Source organism: Capricornis sumatraensis, chromosome 3 (assembly GCF_032405125.1).
Source record: "Capricornis sumatraensis isolate serow.1 chromosome 3, serow.2, whole genome shotgun sequence".
Classification (NCBI taxonomy): Eukaryota; Metazoa; Chordata; class Mammalia; order Artiodactyla; family Bovidae; genus Capricornis; species Capricornis sumatraensis.
In genome coordinates this window covers 138,553,344-138,573,812 of record NC_091071.1, presented here as the reverse complement: position 1 = coordinate 138,573,812, position 20,469 = coordinate 138,553,344, and the positions used below count along the sequence as shown (strand labels likewise).

At 48.5% G+C, this 20,469-nt stretch overlaps 1 protein-coding gene across 5 annotated transcripts in view; it reads right to left on the bottom strand.

Moving 5' to 3' along the window:
- NRP2 (neuropilin 2) overlaps positions 1-20,469 on the bottom strand; it is a 119,061-nt gene that overhangs the window by 52,648 nt on the left and 45,944 nt on the right. For all 5 annotated transcript variants that reach the window (XM_068968306.1, XM_068968307.1, XM_068968308.1 and 2 more), the window contains exons 7-10: positions 19,356-19,511; positions 6,541-6,685; positions 5,019-5,368; positions 2,781-2,925 (exon numbers count right to left, since the gene is read on the bottom strand). In XM_068968306.1, the coding sequence (XP_068824407.1) occupies positions 2,781-2,925; positions 5,019-5,368; positions 6,541-6,685; positions 19,356-19,511 (796 nt within the window). The remainder of the gene's footprint in view (positions 1-2,780; positions 2,926-5,018; positions 5,369-6,540; positions 6,686-19,355; positions 19,512-20,469) is intronic.

Genomic DNA, 20,469 nt, shown 5'->3' with positions numbered 1-20,469 from the left:
CTACTGTATGTAATTAGGCATCTTTGTCAGCACCCTTCAAGATACCATTTAATAAAGCTGGGAGCTGAAGGAAATCACTAAACGCACTGAATAGCTTTTTCACGGTCGACTTCCCATTTTTCTGCTATTAAATACTACGAGCGTAACCTTTCATACTTCCTTTTGCCATGTCTGCCTCTCACTCACAGTAAATAGCAAACAAACTCAAAGCGTCCTAATTTGTAAGTTCAAATTTGTCACCGTGTCACAGAATCTCCAACATGATTGTAAAGCAACTATGGGCAGCAAGGCAAGAAGTAATCATTGGAAACACAAACAAACGAACAGGTGAAGTAGCCCTGTCAAATTATTTAGCTGCAGCAACTCAACCCAGCCCATTCTATTCCCTGTTATCCTTTTGGGGTAGGAAAGAAGAAGGGAACAAAGGTGAATCGCAGAAATGAATGGAAATGTGAAAAGCAGAAAGCCACAAGGCCTGGGAGAGCGATTCCAGGAAACGTCAGAGTGGGTGAGCTTTTGGCAGAGATGTAAAATGTTAAATCCAGTGGCAAGGGGGCGGGCAAGGCAGTGAGAGGGCAGGACGTGTGAATGAAAGTAAGGGGATGACAGCTGGCCTCCGTGTCCACTGTTTGTACTGGACACTTAGAGGTAACTGCCCATCACGTTATGCTCCCCGGCAATTGAAACCAGATGTCAGAGACTTCAAAGGGAAGGAGGCTGGGTGGAGGGTGTCGAGGTCCTACTCTGATCTTCCAAAGAATGGTCAGGAGAACTTTGAAATGAGAAGCCTGTTGCTACCCATCGCCAGTGTCATCTGGGCCAGCTTGGGAGGGGCAGTACGAGGAAAAGGCCATTAGCGGTTGTTCAGTCGGTCATAAAGCAGGGCCAGCCTGGGAGAGGCGTGGCACGGGGAGACCGGGGACAGGAGTGAAGGAGGAGTCAGCTCTCAGCTAGCTGAGTGGCCTCTAGCAAGTGGCTCCTCTCCCTGGAACTCAGTTTCCCCCTCCTAGATCGGTGATCTTTTTCAAGCTGTATGTCATCCTGTTAACAGGCTGTGGATCAATTTTGTGGGTCAGGACTAGGATTTTAAAATAGGGACTCTGAAAAAAAAAAAGGGACTATGATATTTCAGAGTGTACTCATGTGTTTGCACTGCTTTGGGAACTTTTGTTTCAATCATATTTACTTATTATAACAAGTTTATCAGGTGCCAGGCAGTAGGCTAAGTACTTTTATTATTTTATTGAATCCTCATGACAACGGTGAGAGGTGTAGATACGCTACACCCCCGTTCTTCAGCTAAGATAACCGAGATCGGCAGAGGCCGGACCTGAACTTGGCAATCTGTCCCTAGAGTCCACGCTAGGTTAATGATAGTCTATATTCCATATGCACACCTGTGGTAGTGTGTGCTTGTATGTGTGTACTCATGCTTGTAAGTCAAGTGGGTTGTGAAACAAATTTATTTTAAATTGCAGATGATGGTCAGAAACGCTTGAAAGTCACTGGCCTTGCAGCCCTCGGGTCCTCTGTACCTCTAATGCTCTGAGGCTGGCCCGAAGCAGCCAGCTTGGGTCGCTGCCAGAGGGCAGTTTTCAGCGGCCACAAGAGGACAGGTGAGGCACACTCAGCGGGCTGCAGGGAACCTGGCCTCACTCCTTCATGACGGGGAATAAAGTGTCTTCCCACTAAAATGCATTCACTGGGGCTGCCTTCCATCTGGAGGTGAGAAAGGCTAATTCGGCCGGATTCCCAGCCGGCACGCCTCAACGGGACACCTCCTGGGCGCCACGGTAACAGCACACAGGCAGCATTTTTCTCCCCGGGAGCCAAAAGCACTTCTCCGACATGCCCTTATTAATCCTTCACCTTCCCCTGCTGGGCAAGCTGCTGACAGGTACCTTACAGACAGGAAAATGGAGATACCTGGGGCCCGGGTCCTGCCTGCAGCTCCTGCTGTCTCTGGCTCGGCGCGCCAGCTCCGTCTGGCAGGCAGCGCATGAGCTCGACTCTGGCTTAGCTGAGATCCGTGCCAGCTCTGCCCGCGAGGAGCGTGGGGGCCTGCAGAGGAGGGAGGCCCTACTTGGAAGGATGGATGGGGTGCTTCCCAGGGAACAGGGAGGGTGGCCGTGATCCGTGGGCCTCATCCTGTTCAGGAGACTCTGGAGATGCTCCGGGGCCGCTGCTGGGTAGAGGCGGGACCCAGCCAGGCTTCTGCCGCACAAGGGGAAGAAGGTGGGTTCCCAGCAGCTCCCCCACAACAGGGTCCCTCCCGAGCAAATAAATGCCTTTTACAGATGTAGCTTCGAAATGAAAATGAAGTCTCTTAGCCACTGACATCTGGAGGCCAGATTCAGACATAAACCGATTACTTTATTATCATGAGCAAGGCTTTTTTTTTTTTTCCCTTCCCTAAATCAACAGCCACAGCCCTCTGGCCTGAAGAGTCAGGGTCTAATTGAATTTGGGTGGGTGGTGTGTAGCTACGATTTGTTTTTGAGAGACTCAGGGTGGAGGACTAAAACGATCCTTTAAAATTGACAGAGCACATCCCTTGAGAAACTGTCCCAAGTCCAGAGGTGGCAGGGCCTGTGGTTTGAGGTCGAATAAGGTGGGGTGCAGGGCAGGCGGGGGGTGCAGTTTTGAATGAATGGGGCTTCACTGGGGATGGCTGCCTCTCTGCCTGTCCCCATCATAGTCTGACCTCCTCCCAGGCCGTCCCAGGAAGCCGGGGTCAGGAGACCACGTGGGTGAGACCTGAAGTGGAAAGGGGGTCTTACCTGTCCAATCACAGCCCAGCACCTCCAGTCGCATCCCAATGCCTGCAGGTGACCACCTCTCCGGGTACACCCGCACATACTGCGCCAGGACAGGGTCGAACCTCCGGACGTCAGGGGTGTCATAGTGCATATTCCCTTCAAACAGCTGCAGCGGAAACAAGGCCGTTCAGCCCTTTCTGAGTGGACGCCTCTTCACTCCTCCCTTCTGCTCCTTCCTCCGCCTTCCCTCCCCGCCCCTTACATCTGGCTAGAAGTCTGCTTCAGAGTTCATCCACCATCTCTGCACATTTCTGTCTGAGAGAGCCCCATTCTCAGACCAAGGTTTTTATTCATTTGGGAGGTCCCAGAAACATGGCAAAGAGGGAGCAGATGAAAGTGGCAGTTGTTGGGTTCTGTTCTCTATCCTGGGAGTGAAACTGCAAATGCAGAATTTGGCTCTGAGTGTGAAGCTGTACTTGGCTAGGGAGGAGGAAAGGGCATGTAGATTGTCTTGCCTGTTCTGAAGGTCTCCGTTTATTAGAAAAAGAAGTTCTTTCCCTGATGCTTAAGAGTCTAGATTTAGAAACTCCCAGCTTGACAATTTCAATTTAGAAAGTTCCAGGTCACTGAGAGGCTGAAGGGAAAGTGACCATCCTTTCTCTAGGCTAATGGCTATTTCTGCTGGGCACGTGCTGATAGTCTAAGACTGTGTTCCCCCAACCTTGGTTTAGTAGAAGACATTCTGTCAAAGTAAACCTCACCTGAAGCCACACTATGTGAAACTGATGACCACTGGGCTTGCCCTGGCTGAAGTCACGTGGGAAAACCAACCCAGAGCACACTTGCGATCCAGTGACTTAGGGAAAGGCGGTGCACAGGTGTGCCAGGCGCTGTGGCAGATTTTTATCTAGGAATGTGGCAGAATGCCCACAATTCCAAAAGCGGGGCACTGCATGGGGAGAGCAGGCTCTGAGCCTGGCTAAGATCATCTCCTTTCCCGGCCCTCAGGATGGTCAAGAAGACTCAAGGTCAAGGGTCCCTGGGAGAGTCTGTGGTCCAACTTGTGTTCCATCCACTGAAGGTTCCAGTTACCAAGCCCTGAGCCCTTTCAAGCCACTGGAATCATGAGCTGGGAATTTACATCAGCAGTGCAAAACCTCCAGCCCAGCCCTTGCCTCTGCATTAAGAATGGAAATGTTGGCTTAGTAAAGGGGGCCAAACAGAGACACGTGATACCCCTTCCTTACTAGAGGCCCTGATCTTCTGCAAAAAATGAAGAGTTAACTTAGCAATGAGGACTGGTGCCCAAGGCTGACTGGGAGATTAACGTGGAAAGGGACAGGGGCATTACATCCCTCCCTTTCCTGGAGCTCCTTGGTCCCCCCTGTTCAGGGCTGACCTTTACTCCTGCAATGGCAGGACAGAGTGGGCGACGCTGGCCTGCACTTCTGGCCTGGAGTTAGTTTCCTTTGCCTTTTTCCAGTCTCCCTGTGAGAGGCGGGAAAGATCTAAGCAGTCAAGCCCAGCAAAATACAAAGTTCAGCAACACTCAGAAACACACAGTTGTTTTTGGAAGTCATTCCCTAAGTTACTATAGTTGAGCCTCCAAGAACTACATCCCCTTTGAATATCTGGCCAGTTCCAAGGAAACTTTATCTGAAAGAGGGTATTAAGAGTGTCCAAGTTATTAGCAAGGCGGTGTGGAATAGTGGTTAGGTGTTTGTGCTCTGGAGGGAGACTTGGGTCTGAATCATGGCTCTACCACAGGTACTGTGTGACCCTGGACATGACATCAAGCCTCAGTTTCGTCATCTCTTAAATGGGAGGGGCCATAAGATCTACCTTCTAGAGATGTTATAAAGATTTTCGTTGTTTAGTTGCTCAGTCATGTCTGACTCTTTGTGATCCCATGGACTGTAACCCCTCAGGCTCCTCTGTACATGGGATGTTCCAGGAAAGAATACTGGAGCGGGTTGCCATTTCCTTCTCCAGAGGATCTTTCCGACCCAGGGATAGAACCCATGTCTCCTGCACTGGCAGGCCGGTTCTTTACCATCTGAGCCACTAGGGAAGCCTGTTGTAAGGATTAAAAGGCATTTAGCAGAGGGCCTGGCACAAAGTATCCCTCAGTTAACATTTGTTTGACTGGCTCATAGAAGTTGGTGATGACCATCTAGATGGGAAATCAACATCCCAGCCCGCCCCAGATCAAGCTCCCTTTGTGGGGCAAGGTTAGGGAGTCCTCTGGGAACATCCTACCTTTGGCTGCTGGGTCCTGGGGTCTTGGATGTGCTCCCAGTCTTTGCCATTGAGGCTGTAGGAGACTTTGAACTTGCGCACAAACGCCCTGGCTTCCATTGCAGTGATGCTATCTCCTCCACGGGCCCCCTGGATGATGACGCCTTTCACGGTCTTGGGTGCTCCCAGGTCCACCTGGAGCCACTCCTCTCCTGGCTGGGCCTGAGGGATCCGAGGGAACCAGCCTGAGCGGCTGCTGACCAGGCGGGCGGCACTGGGGCTCCAGAGGTACTCTCGGGTGGAGGAGGCAGAGATCTGGGAGTCGGCAATGAGCCCCGAGAGCATTCCCAGCATGTTGGAGCAGGGGGCATCTGCAGAGAACGAGGAAGATACAAGAGGTCAGGCTGGTACCCTACTAACTGGGACCACCCCCATGAGTAGGGAGCTGTCAAAGAACCCGACTGTCAAACACTGTAAGTCAACACTGACTTCTCTGCATTTCAAGGGGGACAGCACTGTGATTAAGAGCATGGCTGAGTACCAGACTGCCTGGATTCACATTTGCTTTGTCCTTACTAGTTGTGTGACTTTGGGAAAATGATTAAAGTGTTCTGTGCTTCAGTTTCCCTAGGCCTAAAGGAGGATTAACAGTAGTACTTACTTCTTGGGGGTTGTTGCAAGGATTCCACTAGTTACTATATAAAAGTCAGTTACTAATTCCATTAGTTATTGTATGAAAAGCACAGTGCCTGGCGTGGCTGAGCATCTTACGCTGTTAGCCAAGGACTCTCACGTCCTTGTTGGTGACGGTCCCCACTAACCCTCCTGGGGGTGGTGAGCATAGAGGAACTGTGCTGAGCATTGAATTGTAAGCTGGGTGTTTGTTTGCCCATCTAGATAGAACTCTTCATGGGGTTAGGTCTTTACTTCCATATGTATCATCACAGCTCTTTTCTGCCTTGCATCCTTCTCAGTTGCTGTTCCCTCTACCCAAAATGCTGTTCCCCTCACTCACCATCAGACCACCCTTTACTCAGCCCAGACCTTAAGTGTCACACCCTTAGAAAGGCTGTCCCCAAACTTCTGATCAACGCTCCAAGAAGTTCCTTCAGTCACTCTCAGAGTACCTCGTGCTCTTCCTTCACATAGTTATCCCCATACTTACATTGGTTTAGTATCTGTCTTGCCCCCCAGCCTGAACTGGGGGGACCACCATAGGGTACCACCTTGCCCCCCTGCCATGTCAGGAACCCTATCTGCTCATTCCCTTCTCTTTTTCATCTCCAGCTCCCAGTGTGGGGTCCGGCACACAGGGGGCCTTCTATAAGTATTTATGCAGCCACTGAGAGAGTGGAGGTTGCCTGAAAACATGGTACCCAGCAAGGCAGGGTCCAGACTTCATGTGCATTCAAGACCCACACAGGTAAAATCGAGCCTTCTATGAAGGCCACGTGCTGCAATCGTGCTGTTGGCATAGGGCTGGAAGCGGAAGCAGAGCCCAGGACTCAGTTCGCTCTCCAACCTCACAGCGACGCCACTTTACCTGTGACGCGGCAGCCGAAGAGTTCCAGGCGGAGGGCGATGCCTGTGTGCCAGGTCTGCGGGCGGACCCTGACAAACCGTGTCAGCAGCGGCGAGTGCAGCTTGTTCAGAACCACCTCCGTGGCATCGTTGTTGGCCTGGAAGACCTGTAACATCACACGCCAGTCTATGTTATTGAAATCCCTGTGTGTAGTTGAGCCAGGCAGTCTTTGACGGAGTGAGAGAAGCTCTGTTCAATGCTAGTTCCCTTAAGCTTAAAAATAATCAGTGAGTTTGTAGTCTGGGGCTGTTTTTGAAATACCGTGGTAAAAAAAAACACACAATAATTTCTCACACTGCTCTAACTTGAAAACAATACATGGTCTTCACAAAAACTTTTGGAGGGAAGAAAAAATTTTGCCTCTGGGCCTGAGAGCAAGCAGAGGAAGGCACCATGAAAAGGAAAACACTTTCAGAAGCCAAGCGAGAGGGGGAATAAGCAGCAGAATTCCCTTTAAAAATGGAATGACAATGTCATCTTTTAGGGCTTGTGGACCTCTCTCACTAGCATGAACTTGACTTTCCCTCTTCCTCAGGTTTCAGCATACAGAAATATTTGCAGGGTATTTTATCATCAGAAAGTGCATCCCGATTGTTTTTGTTAGTTACTTAGAGGTCTCCCTGCTCCACAGACGGGTGAAAAAGCACTGTCTACCCTGGTGCCCCTGTGTCAATCAACACTTTCTTGGCTCTTTCTGGTCTTTGTCCTAGGGTCAGGGTTGCAGGCAAACCCTCAGAGTCCTGCTCTGGCTTCCTCTCATTGCAGTCTCCGCCCTGTAATGAAATCCACCCCATCCCCATCTGACTGATGCATCTCTTATGGGAGGAATGGCTGTCCTGAGTAGCTTCTGATCCAACATGGTAGGAGCAAGTCCGAGCTTACCAGATGGCCCAAATCAATAACTACCATATGGACCTTATGCTTTTTTGTGCTCTCCATTACAAAAAAGAAACAAAGAGGAGCTGGAGCAAGTGGACATGAGTTTCTCCCGGTTTCCCTTGATAAGAGTGGCGGAAAGGACCACTAACCACCACTCCTATATCATACCTGTCACAGCTCTAACAACCAAGTGACTGTAAATCCATTCACAGCCAACTCTGCAACAACTAGCCATTCCTCTTGGGTAGGGGGACCAGATCCTTCAGCTCATGACACCTATAACACATGAGCTGTCTGGGCATGGACAGGCTTTGGACAAGGGGAATGGGGAAACCAGTATGTTGGAATGCCACTGAGCCAGATGCTATTTAAACACAATCAGGCCTAAAAAACACTGCAGGAAGTAAGTGCTATTATTTCCACTTTGCTGATGAAAAAACTGAGGCTCAGAGATGTCTGTCTGGATCTCAAGTCCTTGCCACATTTTTAGACTGTAGGCTTGTGGTTTTCTCCCTCGAATCTTGTCTCTCTTACATGTGCAGTGTTTATGTTGGTGTTAGGAGCCTTGAGATCCCCCAGCATGGGTGGAATGGAGGGAGAGCTGCTATTGAGTGGTGTGCTCCCACTGTTTCTAATCCCAACGTAGAAGGCTCTGGGAAACAGTGAAGAGCAGCACCAAGGCTTAGAGCTAATAAACAACGTGGTCTTTGCTTCCTTAGGAACTGTAACTAGGAACTCTGCCATTTGGCAACCTTGAACCTTCTGTATTTCCCACTTGCTAAAGGTCAAACGTCAGAGCCATTACTAGCTCCCATCGATGGTGGCGGTGAAGGCTAAGAGCCATCATACCTTTTGCAACCAAATAAGGGGATGTGGTCTGTTGAAGAGAAATGGAGGGAAAGAGAGGACAAAACAGTATTCAGAGGACCACTGTATTCAGCCGAAACCCCTTGTTCCTGGTACTGAGCCCCCCTATTCCAGGGGAGCACCCCCCTCCAGCCTTGCTGTTTGCTCTGCTCCTCTGGGGAGCCTCCACTCAGGTCCCCAGGCCGCCAGTTTCCTCCTCTGCTGCCTCGCTGACTGCCGGGAGCACCAAAGCAGGACTGCCTGCCGCACGCATTCCTCCCAGCTTCGGTTCGGCTGCTTCCCGCATGGTGATTGAGGACAAAGAAGAGCGAGAAGACGAAGAAAACGGGCCACAAAAGCAGAAGGAAAGAAGCCGGAGCCAGACACTTGGGAGAAGGCCGACAGGAAGAAGGAGGTGCCTGAACCTCTGTGATCTAATCTTGGGGAGGAACCACCAGGAGGAGGGGCAGGAGGGCAGACAGTCCAGGCCTCGCCATGCCCGTTCCTTGGCTTCCTTGCCGCTCTGGGGAAAGAGATGGAGCAACCGAATCCAAGGGAAAAAGATGAATCAGTTCTCCTAGAATTCAGCATGAGGCAGAGGCTCTTTGTTTGTTTTTTTTTGTTTTGTTTTGGCAGGGCAGAAGCAAAGACAAGCCCTCTGCTTATTTCCGACGGGTGCTGTGAGCAGTGGGGGGGGCCCCACTACTGACCTGCTCCCTGAGGATGGTGGTGGCGGCTGTGTGTGGCCTCCATCAGGAGATGCTAAGGAGTTCCAAGGCGGGGGGCTTGGTGGGGGGTTTGATTTGCCACGTGAATATATAATTGGAGTGTTGAGTGGATTTGAACCTTAACACAGCTGCTAATGCACAGCGTCTACACCATGCTGGTACCGTTTAGAAACACAGCACGTCTTATGTGTTTTTAATATCCAATTTTATCTTATCTGACCCCTTCATTTCTCAGCCTGGGCAGACAACACCAGGAAACCATTTCTTTCCTTCCTCAGTAAGGAAATGACTGTGTCTTTGGACTGTCTTAGGGAGGCTGGCTGTGTGTGGGCATGGGGAACACACGCGCGTGGGTACGTGTTTGAGGAGGGGGCTGCTCTTCCCATGGATGTGTGTGGCCACAGGCTTGGGTAAGCCTCCTGGATCTCTGCCCACAGTGGCATCAGTCAGTAAGGGAGGTAGGCACATGGGTTATCTACCTGAGGACACCTACTTGGTTCTCTAATTGACCTTCCTTCCACTATTGCTCACTCTTCTCCCACCCCTGAAACAAATGAAGGCTCTTACAATGTGACCCCAAGTAACCATTCCTGTTTCTGAGCCCAGTTTCTTCTCAGTGTCTTGTTTGCCCCTGAGCTTGTGCTTTTAACTACCCTCTATTCTTGGGATCCTTGGCTGATGGAATACCATCCTTTTTTGGAATGTGGACCGTTTTAAAAGTCTTTATTGAATTTGCTACAATACTGCTTCTGTTTTATGTTTCGGTATTTTGGCCACGAGGCATGTGGGATCCTAGCTCCCCAACCAGGGATCGAACTTGCAGCCCTGCACTGGAAGGAGAAGTCTTAACCACTGGATCTCCAACGGGTGCTTCTGCCCCGTCGCTCAGTGGGGTCTGACTCTGTGACCCCACGGACTGTAGCTCCCCAGTCTCCTCTGTCCCTGGGGTGATCCAGGCAAGGATACTGAAGTGGGTTGCCATTTCCTCCTCCTTGGACCTCCAGGGAAGTTCCCAATACCAGCTTATTTTAATAAACTTTTTATATACCTCTTACTCTGAGGTGGGCGTAGTAGAAAAAAGTTCAAACACTAAGGCTTGAACCAGGAGCCAGACTCTGTTGTTAATTAGCTCCTGCTGTGCTTACTCATTCAGTTGTGTCCAGCTCTTTGCGATCCTAAGGACTGTAGCCGGCCAGGCTCCTCTGTCCATGGGGATTCTCTAGGCAAGAACACTGGAGTGGGATGCCATGCCCTCCTCCAGGGGATCTTTCCAACCCCAGATTGAACCTAGGTCTCCCGCATTGCAGGCAGATTCTTTACCATCTGAGCCACCAGGGAAGCCCTCACTGTGGGCAAATATCTCTACCTCCCCCAGGCCTCAATTTCCTTCCCTATTAAATGAGGAGATTGTATGGGTTGATCTGTACAGTCCCTTCTGGCCCCCCGATTCTAAGGCTTGCTTCACAAGAGTTTCTCATTTAGAACTGCCCCAGCAGTGTCCACTTTCTAACAGGGCATTTTAGTTACCACTGTCCCTTGTAGCCTAAGTGTTTTTGTGGACAAATGCTGTGGATTTTCATACATTTCAAATAGTGCTCAGACTCAGGACACCTGGTGACTGCTCCACTCAAAGAGAGAATATAACTTGTTGATGTTTTGGTTCAATAAAACTTCAAATTATTAATAAACAAAGAATAATAAATAACAACACCTTAGTCCTCACATATTGCCTTGTGCCCAAAGATACCAAAGTGCAATTTATGAAAATCCATTTTTAATGAAACATTAAGCAGTTTCTATTTCTCCAGACCCAATGGATTTATAAGGACTCTATTTTTCTCCCTGCATGGCCCTATTTATAGCTGGTAAATGCTATCATATATTATACATCTTTATGACTTTCTCAATGCTTCTGTGGTTTCAGAATCACCCTTCATATGTTTTCTGATCAAATTCTCTGAGATGGATTCTTGGCTTCCAGTCGAGGCACTGCAAGGTAAGGAGCTGGCGTGCTTGGGAAATGATGCCAGGAAATTGGTTTCACTCCCTATTCCCTGCCGACTCACTGAATCACTATAGGCAAATCAATAAACCTTAGATACCTTGATTTCTCCTTCAGGAAAATAAAGTAGATAGCAGGCTTGCAAATAGACACTGAACTTTACCAGCCAGCCCTCCCTGCTGGCTCTAGGGCCAGCACTGCAGCCAGGACAGATGTTAGACAGGAAGCTAGAGCACGAGTAACAAATAGGTCTCTGTTTAACTGGGAAAATTCAAGCCTTGAGAGCTATTAACTCTCAAGTCCCACCTCGGGGCCAAGAATTTTCAGGCCATAACTTCACAGTGAGGAGTCCACATTGCTGAGAAAACTCAGTGACTTGTCAGCGTATGGCACACCCAGATAGATGTATATAAAATGTGATGGTCACATTTTAACATCTGCTTTAAAAGCTGGATGTCACAGATGGTATATGTTTCTGTTAACCAAAAAAAACAAAAAAGTTAATATGGTTGCTTTCCCACCCAAAGGAAAACCAGAAGTGTGTTCAAGGTGATCCTAGCTTTCTAAAGAGGTGGGATAGCATTGATTATGTTGTAATTACTAATGTGTGTGTGTGCGTGTGTATGTATGTGTGTGTATATATATATATATATATATATATATATCTGAATATATAAAGCTATGTTGAATATAAAGTTCTTCAAGTGCACTTCTGTAAACCAAGTTTGAAAAACAATTCAGGGCACGAAGTGGTTTAGATAATCCATTTGGTGCCTTGCTGAATTCCGAACATAATCCAACACTTGCCAATTGATTCTGGAGACCTTTGGTTTATTTTCAGTAAGACAGAATCTGAAACCGGCAGCACTTCATGGATTTTTTGATTTGCACCTCTGGGAGAGGGGGGCATCTGCCAATTAAATTGGCTGCTATCCAATATCCCAGTTTGGTTATTATCTACAAATCACTCTTCCCCCACCCAGAAAAAGGAAACAACATGTTTCAACCATGTCTGTGAGCTCATAAGGCATGGACTATGTGAAAACCAAAAAAGAAAAGTATACATGTATGTTTATGTATGTATATATACTTATACTCTAATAAGAAACATCTAGCCAGAAAGCAGCATGTTTGGTTTCTGCGGTCATCTGTTCTTTGTCTTTCCCCCCATTTCTAGTCACAGCCACCACTTCTTGCTGACCCCTCCCAAAGATCTCTTTGAAGAATATGCAGTGACTCAGGCACCACTGAGAACAGTTACTGTTTCATTGCCTACCTGGGAGTCCTCTTTGAGGGTGGATTCTCTGCCAGCCCTAAATCTCTCTCCCCATATGCTGTTCATCTCTGCCATCAACATCTGGGTGCCCAGGCCAGTGTAGACACTCAACAGTCTTTGAGCCTCTCAGTGGAGAGACACCGCACAGGCTCACAGTGTTCCTGGCTGCCTAACCTTCCTCCGTCAGGCAGGCCCTTTGGTCCACAGACACAGACTCTCATGCTGTGCACTGCCTCTCACCTGACTGGGCTTCATTCACTCCGTCTGCGTGTGCCCATCCCTTCATTACCTATAGTGTGACCTACAGTTTATCTCTATTTTGCTGTAAATATGTGAACGCAACTGGCTCCAGGAACTGCACAGAGAGAAAATTTTTCAAAGACAACACAGTGCTGGAGCCCTGAGGTAGAAACTGTGCAGGAGATCTTTTTCTCCTCCCTTTCTTTTTAAAAAATAAATATTTCTCTTCACTAATAAATGTTTCATTGCATCCAAAGTTCTCCTTTTCAATCTACTTGGCACAGACTCTCCAGGAGCAGAACAAAGCCAGCAGAGAAGAGAGGTGGCAGGAATGGAGGGCAGAGATGGGGGAAAACAGGAGCACATTTTAAACATTCTTCTCAGGAACCACCACACTGACCCATCCTCATTCAGGACCAAATGCTGGTCCTCCCTCTCCCACCCGCCTTCCCTTGCATTTTCTCTAAAATCAGCCATCGGGGCTACACAGGGAAATAAACGGTTAATCAATGGATACCATCCTGCTTAATTAATTTGTTGCACCAAACAGGCAAGCGTAGGGGTGGGGTTGGGGGCCTGCTGCACTCGGGGAAAATGATGTTAAGGTAATGGACTTTTTTTTTCCTGTTTGTAAATCTTGGTCCTGACATTTCTCTCTTAAATCTCTTCCTTAAAGACTATAAATTTTTTTTTAAGCTGCTTTCATTCTAGTGAATGTGGGAACTTAGCCAGATACAGAATCAGAAGGGATGTCTCTCTCCTGTATAAATATATATCTATGAGAGACACTGAGAAAGAGAATTTAAGGGCAGGAAGGGATGGGGGTAGGGCAAAGAAATTCCCTAACCACCAAATGCTCATTTACCACCATGATGCCCTCCTATCTCCTCCTCCTTTACTTTAGGGCTGTTTTTATCATCAGGCAGTATTGCTGATGTGCAGGAGAAGACGGAAGAGCAAGAGCTTGTGGGGTGTAGGGCAAGGAAAGCCGATTTTTTTTCTGGGGGTGGGGGGGGGGCGGAGGTGGGTAGTATGTACACATCCCCATCTGTGTGTGCCTTGAGGGGCCCGTTAGATTTACTGAGGGATCAAGTTACCCCCATCGAGATGCCGAGCCCTGGAACACAGCATACTAACAGGATTAGGGTTTCAGGATTTGAGACAGGAAAGCATGAGGGAGGAGAGGCGCAGAGGACAGCTCAGGGATCGGGGGCTGGAGGAGAGACGGGATGCAGGAGAGTGGAATATCAGAGCCATGAGGGTGTACTCCCATGAAGGTGGGGCAGAAATAGACATTCTACCTGGGTAGGAAGGGCCTCCAACTGAATACCTCCTGAAAGGACACTGCCACATTATTTAAGGAGGCACTTTTTAATCTCCAGGTGTGGAAAAGAGAGCAAAAAGTGTGCAGGGAATGAGGTTGCTAAATCTACCTGCGAACTGTACTCCTTTTCCAGAAGAAATCTCAGGAAATCACAGAGCAGGGAACCGGTGACAGCAAAGAACCTGACAATCTACCTGGCGAAGTGCTCACCCCACTGCTCATCCGGAGATGCCTGGGCTTTTGCCCAAGCAAAATCACAGCACCATTTCACATTTCCTGCTGTCTGCTCCGTCCCACTGGCCGTGGGTCTGGAAAGCACAAGGAATTTAGCATCAAGGCTGTAAGCGCCACAGAGGCTGGCCTCCAGTCCCGGAGACAATTCAGCACCCATGGGAGTTGGGTGAAGGCAGCCATGGGGGCTTGATGGAGAAAAGGTTCCAAGCTTATGTATAATGAAATTTTCCCTGGAGCTTCCTAAGTGGAGAGGCTAAAGGTCTGAGCTCATCCCATGGCAAATGGATAAGGGACAAACTTAATTACCATGGGCCCTCGATTCTTCTTGGTTATAATTGAGAGGGGCAGATAAACTGGGGGACTTGAATTCGGAGAGGACATCAGCCCTCTTCTGAACATACATGATCCTGGATGATATAATCATACCCATGACTTCTAAAGTTTGATGTCCATTACTAGCTGATGGTTTGAGTCACTGTCTTAATATTATACACAATAAGTAAAATTACTACCATAGAAGGGAAAGGGAAAGCCAGTCATCCGCCAGGAGGCTTCAAAAAAAAGGTATATGTGTATTTTTTAAAAAACCCAAATTTTCATTGAAGAGAAATTGCATTCCTAACTGAAGCCTGAGGGGTGCGGTTTATCTGTGGCAGCTCACGTACAGGCCCCATCAGATGCACGGAGAGGTCTGGATGTCTTATCAGGTCCCTTCCAGACCTATGGTTTTAAGAGAGGCAGATAAATATCCCATGGGGCCTTGTTACTTTTAAAATTGATAACTTGCTTCTGCTCAAGAAGAGCTCTGTGGGTCTAATTCATTAATTATATCTGTAGAGAGCCTTCCATCTATGGATCCCAAGGTGCTCTGCCTACAGCAAAAAAGGCACCGTTCCATTTGGGCCAGCAGAAACACTGAGGCATGGAGCTGCAAAGAGAAATCTCCAAGGTCACGCAGTGCATCATCTGAGAAGGTCTGAAGAGAGACACCACATGCTTCTAACCTTTAGCCAATTAACTGAGGGGGGGTTGTCTTTCCTCTTAAGTTTCTGAAAGCTTCACAAAGGGTTTTAAATTTCTTAGATGGCTCTCACAATGATTTGTTTTAATTTGGAAAATAAATATAGAACTAAGGATTTTTGAAGTGATCGGGAAGTGGTTATTTGTTTTGAAGGGATGTGGCCAAAGTGACTTCATTCAAGTTACAGCTCAGGATTCTTATGGTGGGGCCCCAAATCCAAAATGATGAGCCCAGTGCCCTCAAAGCACAACTTGCCTTCATATCTCCATGAATGTGCGCCTCTCTTGAACTCTGGATAGAACAATGAGGAAGCCAATTTCCCTCTGAATGCAAGATGGTGAGCCATAGATTATGAGAAGACTAGTCTGAACTCAAAGCGTGGTGACAGGTGCCTTCCACAGGGACTCCACAGTTCCCCCAAGTCCCTGGGGCAAATTACTTTGCCCGAGAGCTTCAGTTCCACAGTCTGAAACACTATTAAATTCTGAAGCAAATAAGCCAGTGCATGAGGGTTCTCCGAGCCCCTTGGAAGTCATCATTACATTAATAAGATTGAGCTTAGTGCATTTCTGCCACTCATTATGGGTAATTTTGAAAACTCTTGAACCCAAACCTTACCCAATCCCTGTCCTCACCCTTCCATCCTCAATCTGGCCATCAGGATACAGGTAACACCCGATAGATTTTTTCTTTTAGTCCAAATTTCTTCCAAACACATCAGAACAGCCCAGCAACACTGTGACTAAGAACAAGGTAACCAGAGTGACATCAGCAAGAAAGATGCTCACATGTACCAAATAAGGGACCAGTGAAATTAGAGGCTTTTGCTTAGACCTGTAAGGGCATGGCCTGTGTCCTCCTGGCCTGACAGCAGCCTCTGTCTCACTGCTTCCAGTGCAGACTCGCAGAACCAGCATCTCAGAGGTGAGCAGGAGCCTAGCCAAGGCCTCGTGCCTTCCAGCTCCTTCCATCTTTCTCCACGCCCCTCCCTTGGTTTGTGTGTACATAACTGTGCCTATAATTATAGACATACATACCAACTTTCCACTATTGTACTTACAATGCTATGTCTGTGTTTGGGGTTATTAATACAGCTGGTGAAACCAAAGGCAGTAGTTTTATGCTTGTGGTTTCTGAAGAAATATATGTGAAGCAATTTGTATAATCTAAGGGAGTGCACAGGCTGGCTATGGGCTCTAACAGGTGGAAGAGCTCTCTGTCTTGTGGTTATGCAGCAAATATGCATAAGAAGGTCCCCCTGTAGGAAAATCATAGGTTCCATTTTCTATGGCATGTGGAGTTGGATAAGGATTTGGGGATGTGCTGTACACATGGCCTGTGTAACCGGGCTGCATTTTGCCTGGAGGATCCTTGCAATATCCCCAGCGACAGGGTAATGCCTTTCTTATCCGTAGCCTCACCGTTACCTATTGGATGGAAAGGCCTAAGAAGAGGCTGCTTCCAGGCTGTGGGAGGTTGGAAAAGAGCTCTTCAGTTAGTCCCCCTCACTTCCTAGCCTCAGGGAAGTCTTCCCCTCATAGGCTCAGGCCTTGCCTCAGCCCAGTCTGGGTTCAAACTGTAGACAGTGTTTTGCAAGGGACTAGCACAGCCATCCCCCACCACCCTGAGTGCTCATTAATCTTGTTTTCCTCCAACTTCCCCAATTCCCTGGCCTTTGGTATACCGCACTGGTGTTGACAGAGACCAGGGAATTGAAATCAAGTCCCCACATTTCTGCCCCAAACATCACCATCACCTCCTTGCACACCCCGTGCACTGGGTCCCATTTGCAACCCCTCCCAACTGCCCACAGAGCAGAGCCCACTGCTGCCTCCAACTCTGTTGGGCTTTGCTCACAGGTCCTGCTGGCTGAATTCTGCTTTTGAGTCCACTTAGCGCCAGTGTGCTTGGCGCGGTGCCCACCATCCAGCAGCTACAAAAGGAAACAGTGGTAGTGTCCTGGGTCGACGAAGCCTCTCCCCACACTGCCCCCTGGTCCCCTCCTCACCCCACCTCCCCTTCATGGCATCAAATCAAACTGCAGCAGACTGGACAAATCTATTTGGCACGGTTCACTCAACTATTTCAACCCGAACAGCCAGAGAGCTGCGCTGACACACCATGAACGGTGCAGAATCTGCACATTAAATACAGGCGTCTGGGAGCAGATCCGATCATGAAGGAGCAGCAGAGATCATCCATGGACTCGAGGACCCGGAGCTCTCCTCCCTCGCCCGCCACACCCGAGGGGGGACAAGGGAGCACAGGGAGGGAGCAATGCTTGATTGGCAGCCTTTCCATTCTTCTGCCTCTTTCTAGGTACCAAGAAGGAAATTACCCCGTGGTTTCTAGGGAAAGAAATTTAGTCACGGGTGAGAAGAGGAGGCAAAGGGGAGAGAGAGAGAGAAAATAAAAGAGATGAGAATGTATCCGGTATGAAAAAGTGGAGAAGAATGGTTCTAAAGGAGTCCAGAAAGCTACATTTAATTCTCGGGAATATCTTCCCTGCAGAACCAATACCAGGGATAAAGCCAGGGAGGACAGCATTCTATCAAAATGTGCAGTGCTAAGGTATTTCCAAAAGCAGATTTCCTACAAATGGTGTTTTAAATAGCATCCCAGTCCATCTGCGTGCTTTTAAAATCGGCTTATGCTACAGTATCCCTCTGGCCAGCACTGCTTAGTCATTGAGCCTGGACAGGGAGGTGGTTAGGGGAACCTCTTCCTCCTCCCTCGTACCCACCCCAAGCCAGCTGCTGGCCCTTGCCTGCCTGGCTGAATTTCTGGGTTCTAGTAGTTTCTTATGGAAAAGGGAGGGTGGAGAGAGAGGGCACGAGAAGGAGCGGGCTGGGATGAGGACTTTGTCCACAGAGCTCCCAGCACCCCATGCCAACTCTGGCTTGCTGTGTCCAAGTCACATTTAACTCTCCCTGAAACAAAAGCAGGCAATGAGAAACCAGACCTGCTCGACACATCAAGATGCGGAAGTCTTTCAATTGCTAAGTCTCTCACTTTCTTTATCTGTGAAATGGGGAGTGTGTGTGTGTGAGAGAGAAGAGACCTGGTAATATCTAGAAGCCATGATTTCAGATGAATGGTGCCATGTTACTATGGCGATCTTAATTTTTAAAAATCCACTCCTTTAAAAACTCACATTTCCCGAGGGAAGCAGTGCCAACATTATAGTTTGGGATTTTCTGGGCCCAAGGTTTCCTGTTACAAGAGCAAGAGCAAGCTGCCTTGGGGCAGTGATGCAGGCTGAGGGCACCTTGTTTGCAAAAGACCTTCGGCCTCTCAAGGTTGGGCCACCTGTGTACCCTTTGGATAACTCACAACCTGACAGACAGGGAGAGAGACACTCTTCCTCACTCCCCAGTTCCATTCAGAGAAGGATAAGCATTCTCCTTTGAGACCCAAGAGTCAGCCCACAAAGAACAGTGCTCCTGCCCTGCCCAGGTGAGACCACTGGCCATTTCCAACAAGCCTTTTCATGCACTGAGTCTACCTCATAACCAAGTATATACATTGCCAGCGCCAGCTGCAGACCTGTTCACTGCCAGAATGCCACGTGTTGTAAGAAAGCTGAGACCAGACATTCATCCATATATACAACAAAAGCCTCACATCACCCATGAGGACATGCCTGTGGGAGCCCCAGACGCTGAAGGCACCAGCCTTGCAGATTCAACGCCTTACTGCCAAGCATGACTGCCAGTTCAGATCTCATCCCCGACAAACCGAATTTCTCCTCATTATTTATTGTCCTCTTTTTCCTTCGGGACGTTGTGATTCCCTCTTGGGATCTGTGCCCTTTTATTTCCAGACCTTGGTAACTCCCCGAACTGCAGTTTCCTGAGGTTTTGTGACTGTTAACGCAGTACGTGGAAGGGACTCAGGCCATCAATGCTCAGTGGATCCTGCGCAGGGAGACACGGGCCAGGAACACATTCTCTCCTTCATCTGCAGTCAGAGAGCACTCTGCAAGCTCTTTCTCTCTCTGCTGTACAAGACACGACAGCAGCCAGGCTGTCGGAGAAAACGGTGTCTTCCAATCACTTTAGCATAAGAAAGAATATTTTCAGGGCCAGCGTCTCCGGTGCCTCCATCAATTACTGGAGCCCTGGGGAACAAGGCTGCCTTGTCCGTGCGGGGTGGGTTTGCAGCCCCTCTTGACCCACCGCTCCTGCTCCACCCTGCCTGCCCCTGGGGTGGGGCCATGGGTTTACCTTGTGGTTCTTGCCGTGCCGGTACACCATCCAGTCCTCACCATTAGTGCTCACTTCCAGCTTGTAGGATTTGACATAATAGCCATTCTGAGTTTCTCTGGAAATCGCTCCCTGTGTTGCAATGGCTGTGAGCACAGTTAGAAAGCGTAGGTCCACCTAGAGAAGAAAGGCGAAGAAGGATGGGTGTCTTGACTTCCCACACAGGGCAGCATCTGGGCTTTCCTTCATAGGACACCATTGCAGTACTTGACTCCCAACCCGTATCTGTGATTCACTCACAGGTATTGGTGGTCAGTATCTGTCTGCCTCCACTAGAGAGTTAAACTCGACATATTCGAACTACACTGGACACCTCTGAAACTGTAGCTTGAGTTTTATTTCTTTTTTTTTCAAATTTGAACAGACAGGATGACTGTTTATCTTAAAGGAATCATTGAACATCTAGAACTATGACCCCTTTTTACTTAACCATGACCTGCCTTGGATAGTGAAAGCGGATGCTGTTTTACAGGAACAATGGCTAAATCCAATCCACTCCACTCTGATCCAGCCTAGCTGCCAAAGTCTCAGCTCAGAGCTGTTTCTCCTCCCCTCAGTCCCTCACTCCATTGTGTATTTAGTCGCTTGGGTCACCTAGGGGTCAAAAGGCATGTAGAGTCTGCCCAAGCAATTAGGCTTATGGACCAAGTGCTGACCTTTTGTCCGACAAGGAGGATGGCCAACATTTTGAGCCACCTTCCCTTCCACAACACCAAACCCATTTGGAAATTGCTAGGTGTCATTCCTTTGCAGGCCACAGTGTTTCTTAACAGCAATCTCCCTGTGATCAAAATTGAGTCAGCACGCCCTGGTAAACTTTGATTCAGTAAGCATTTATTAGCTACTTAATATGTGCTCAGCATGATTAAGTGTTCTAAAGAAGCACACTGTGTTGTATATGTGTATGATAAACAAGTGGAGAGCAATAGGAGAAAGTACATGATTAGGACTCAAAACGAGGACTACAGTCAACGGAATGCTGGCTGTCAGTAAGAACTTTCTGGAAGCTTTGCTAGATGAGAAGGATTACTGGAGAGGAAGAGAAGAGAGTGACAGATGGCCTTAGGGTTGGGCT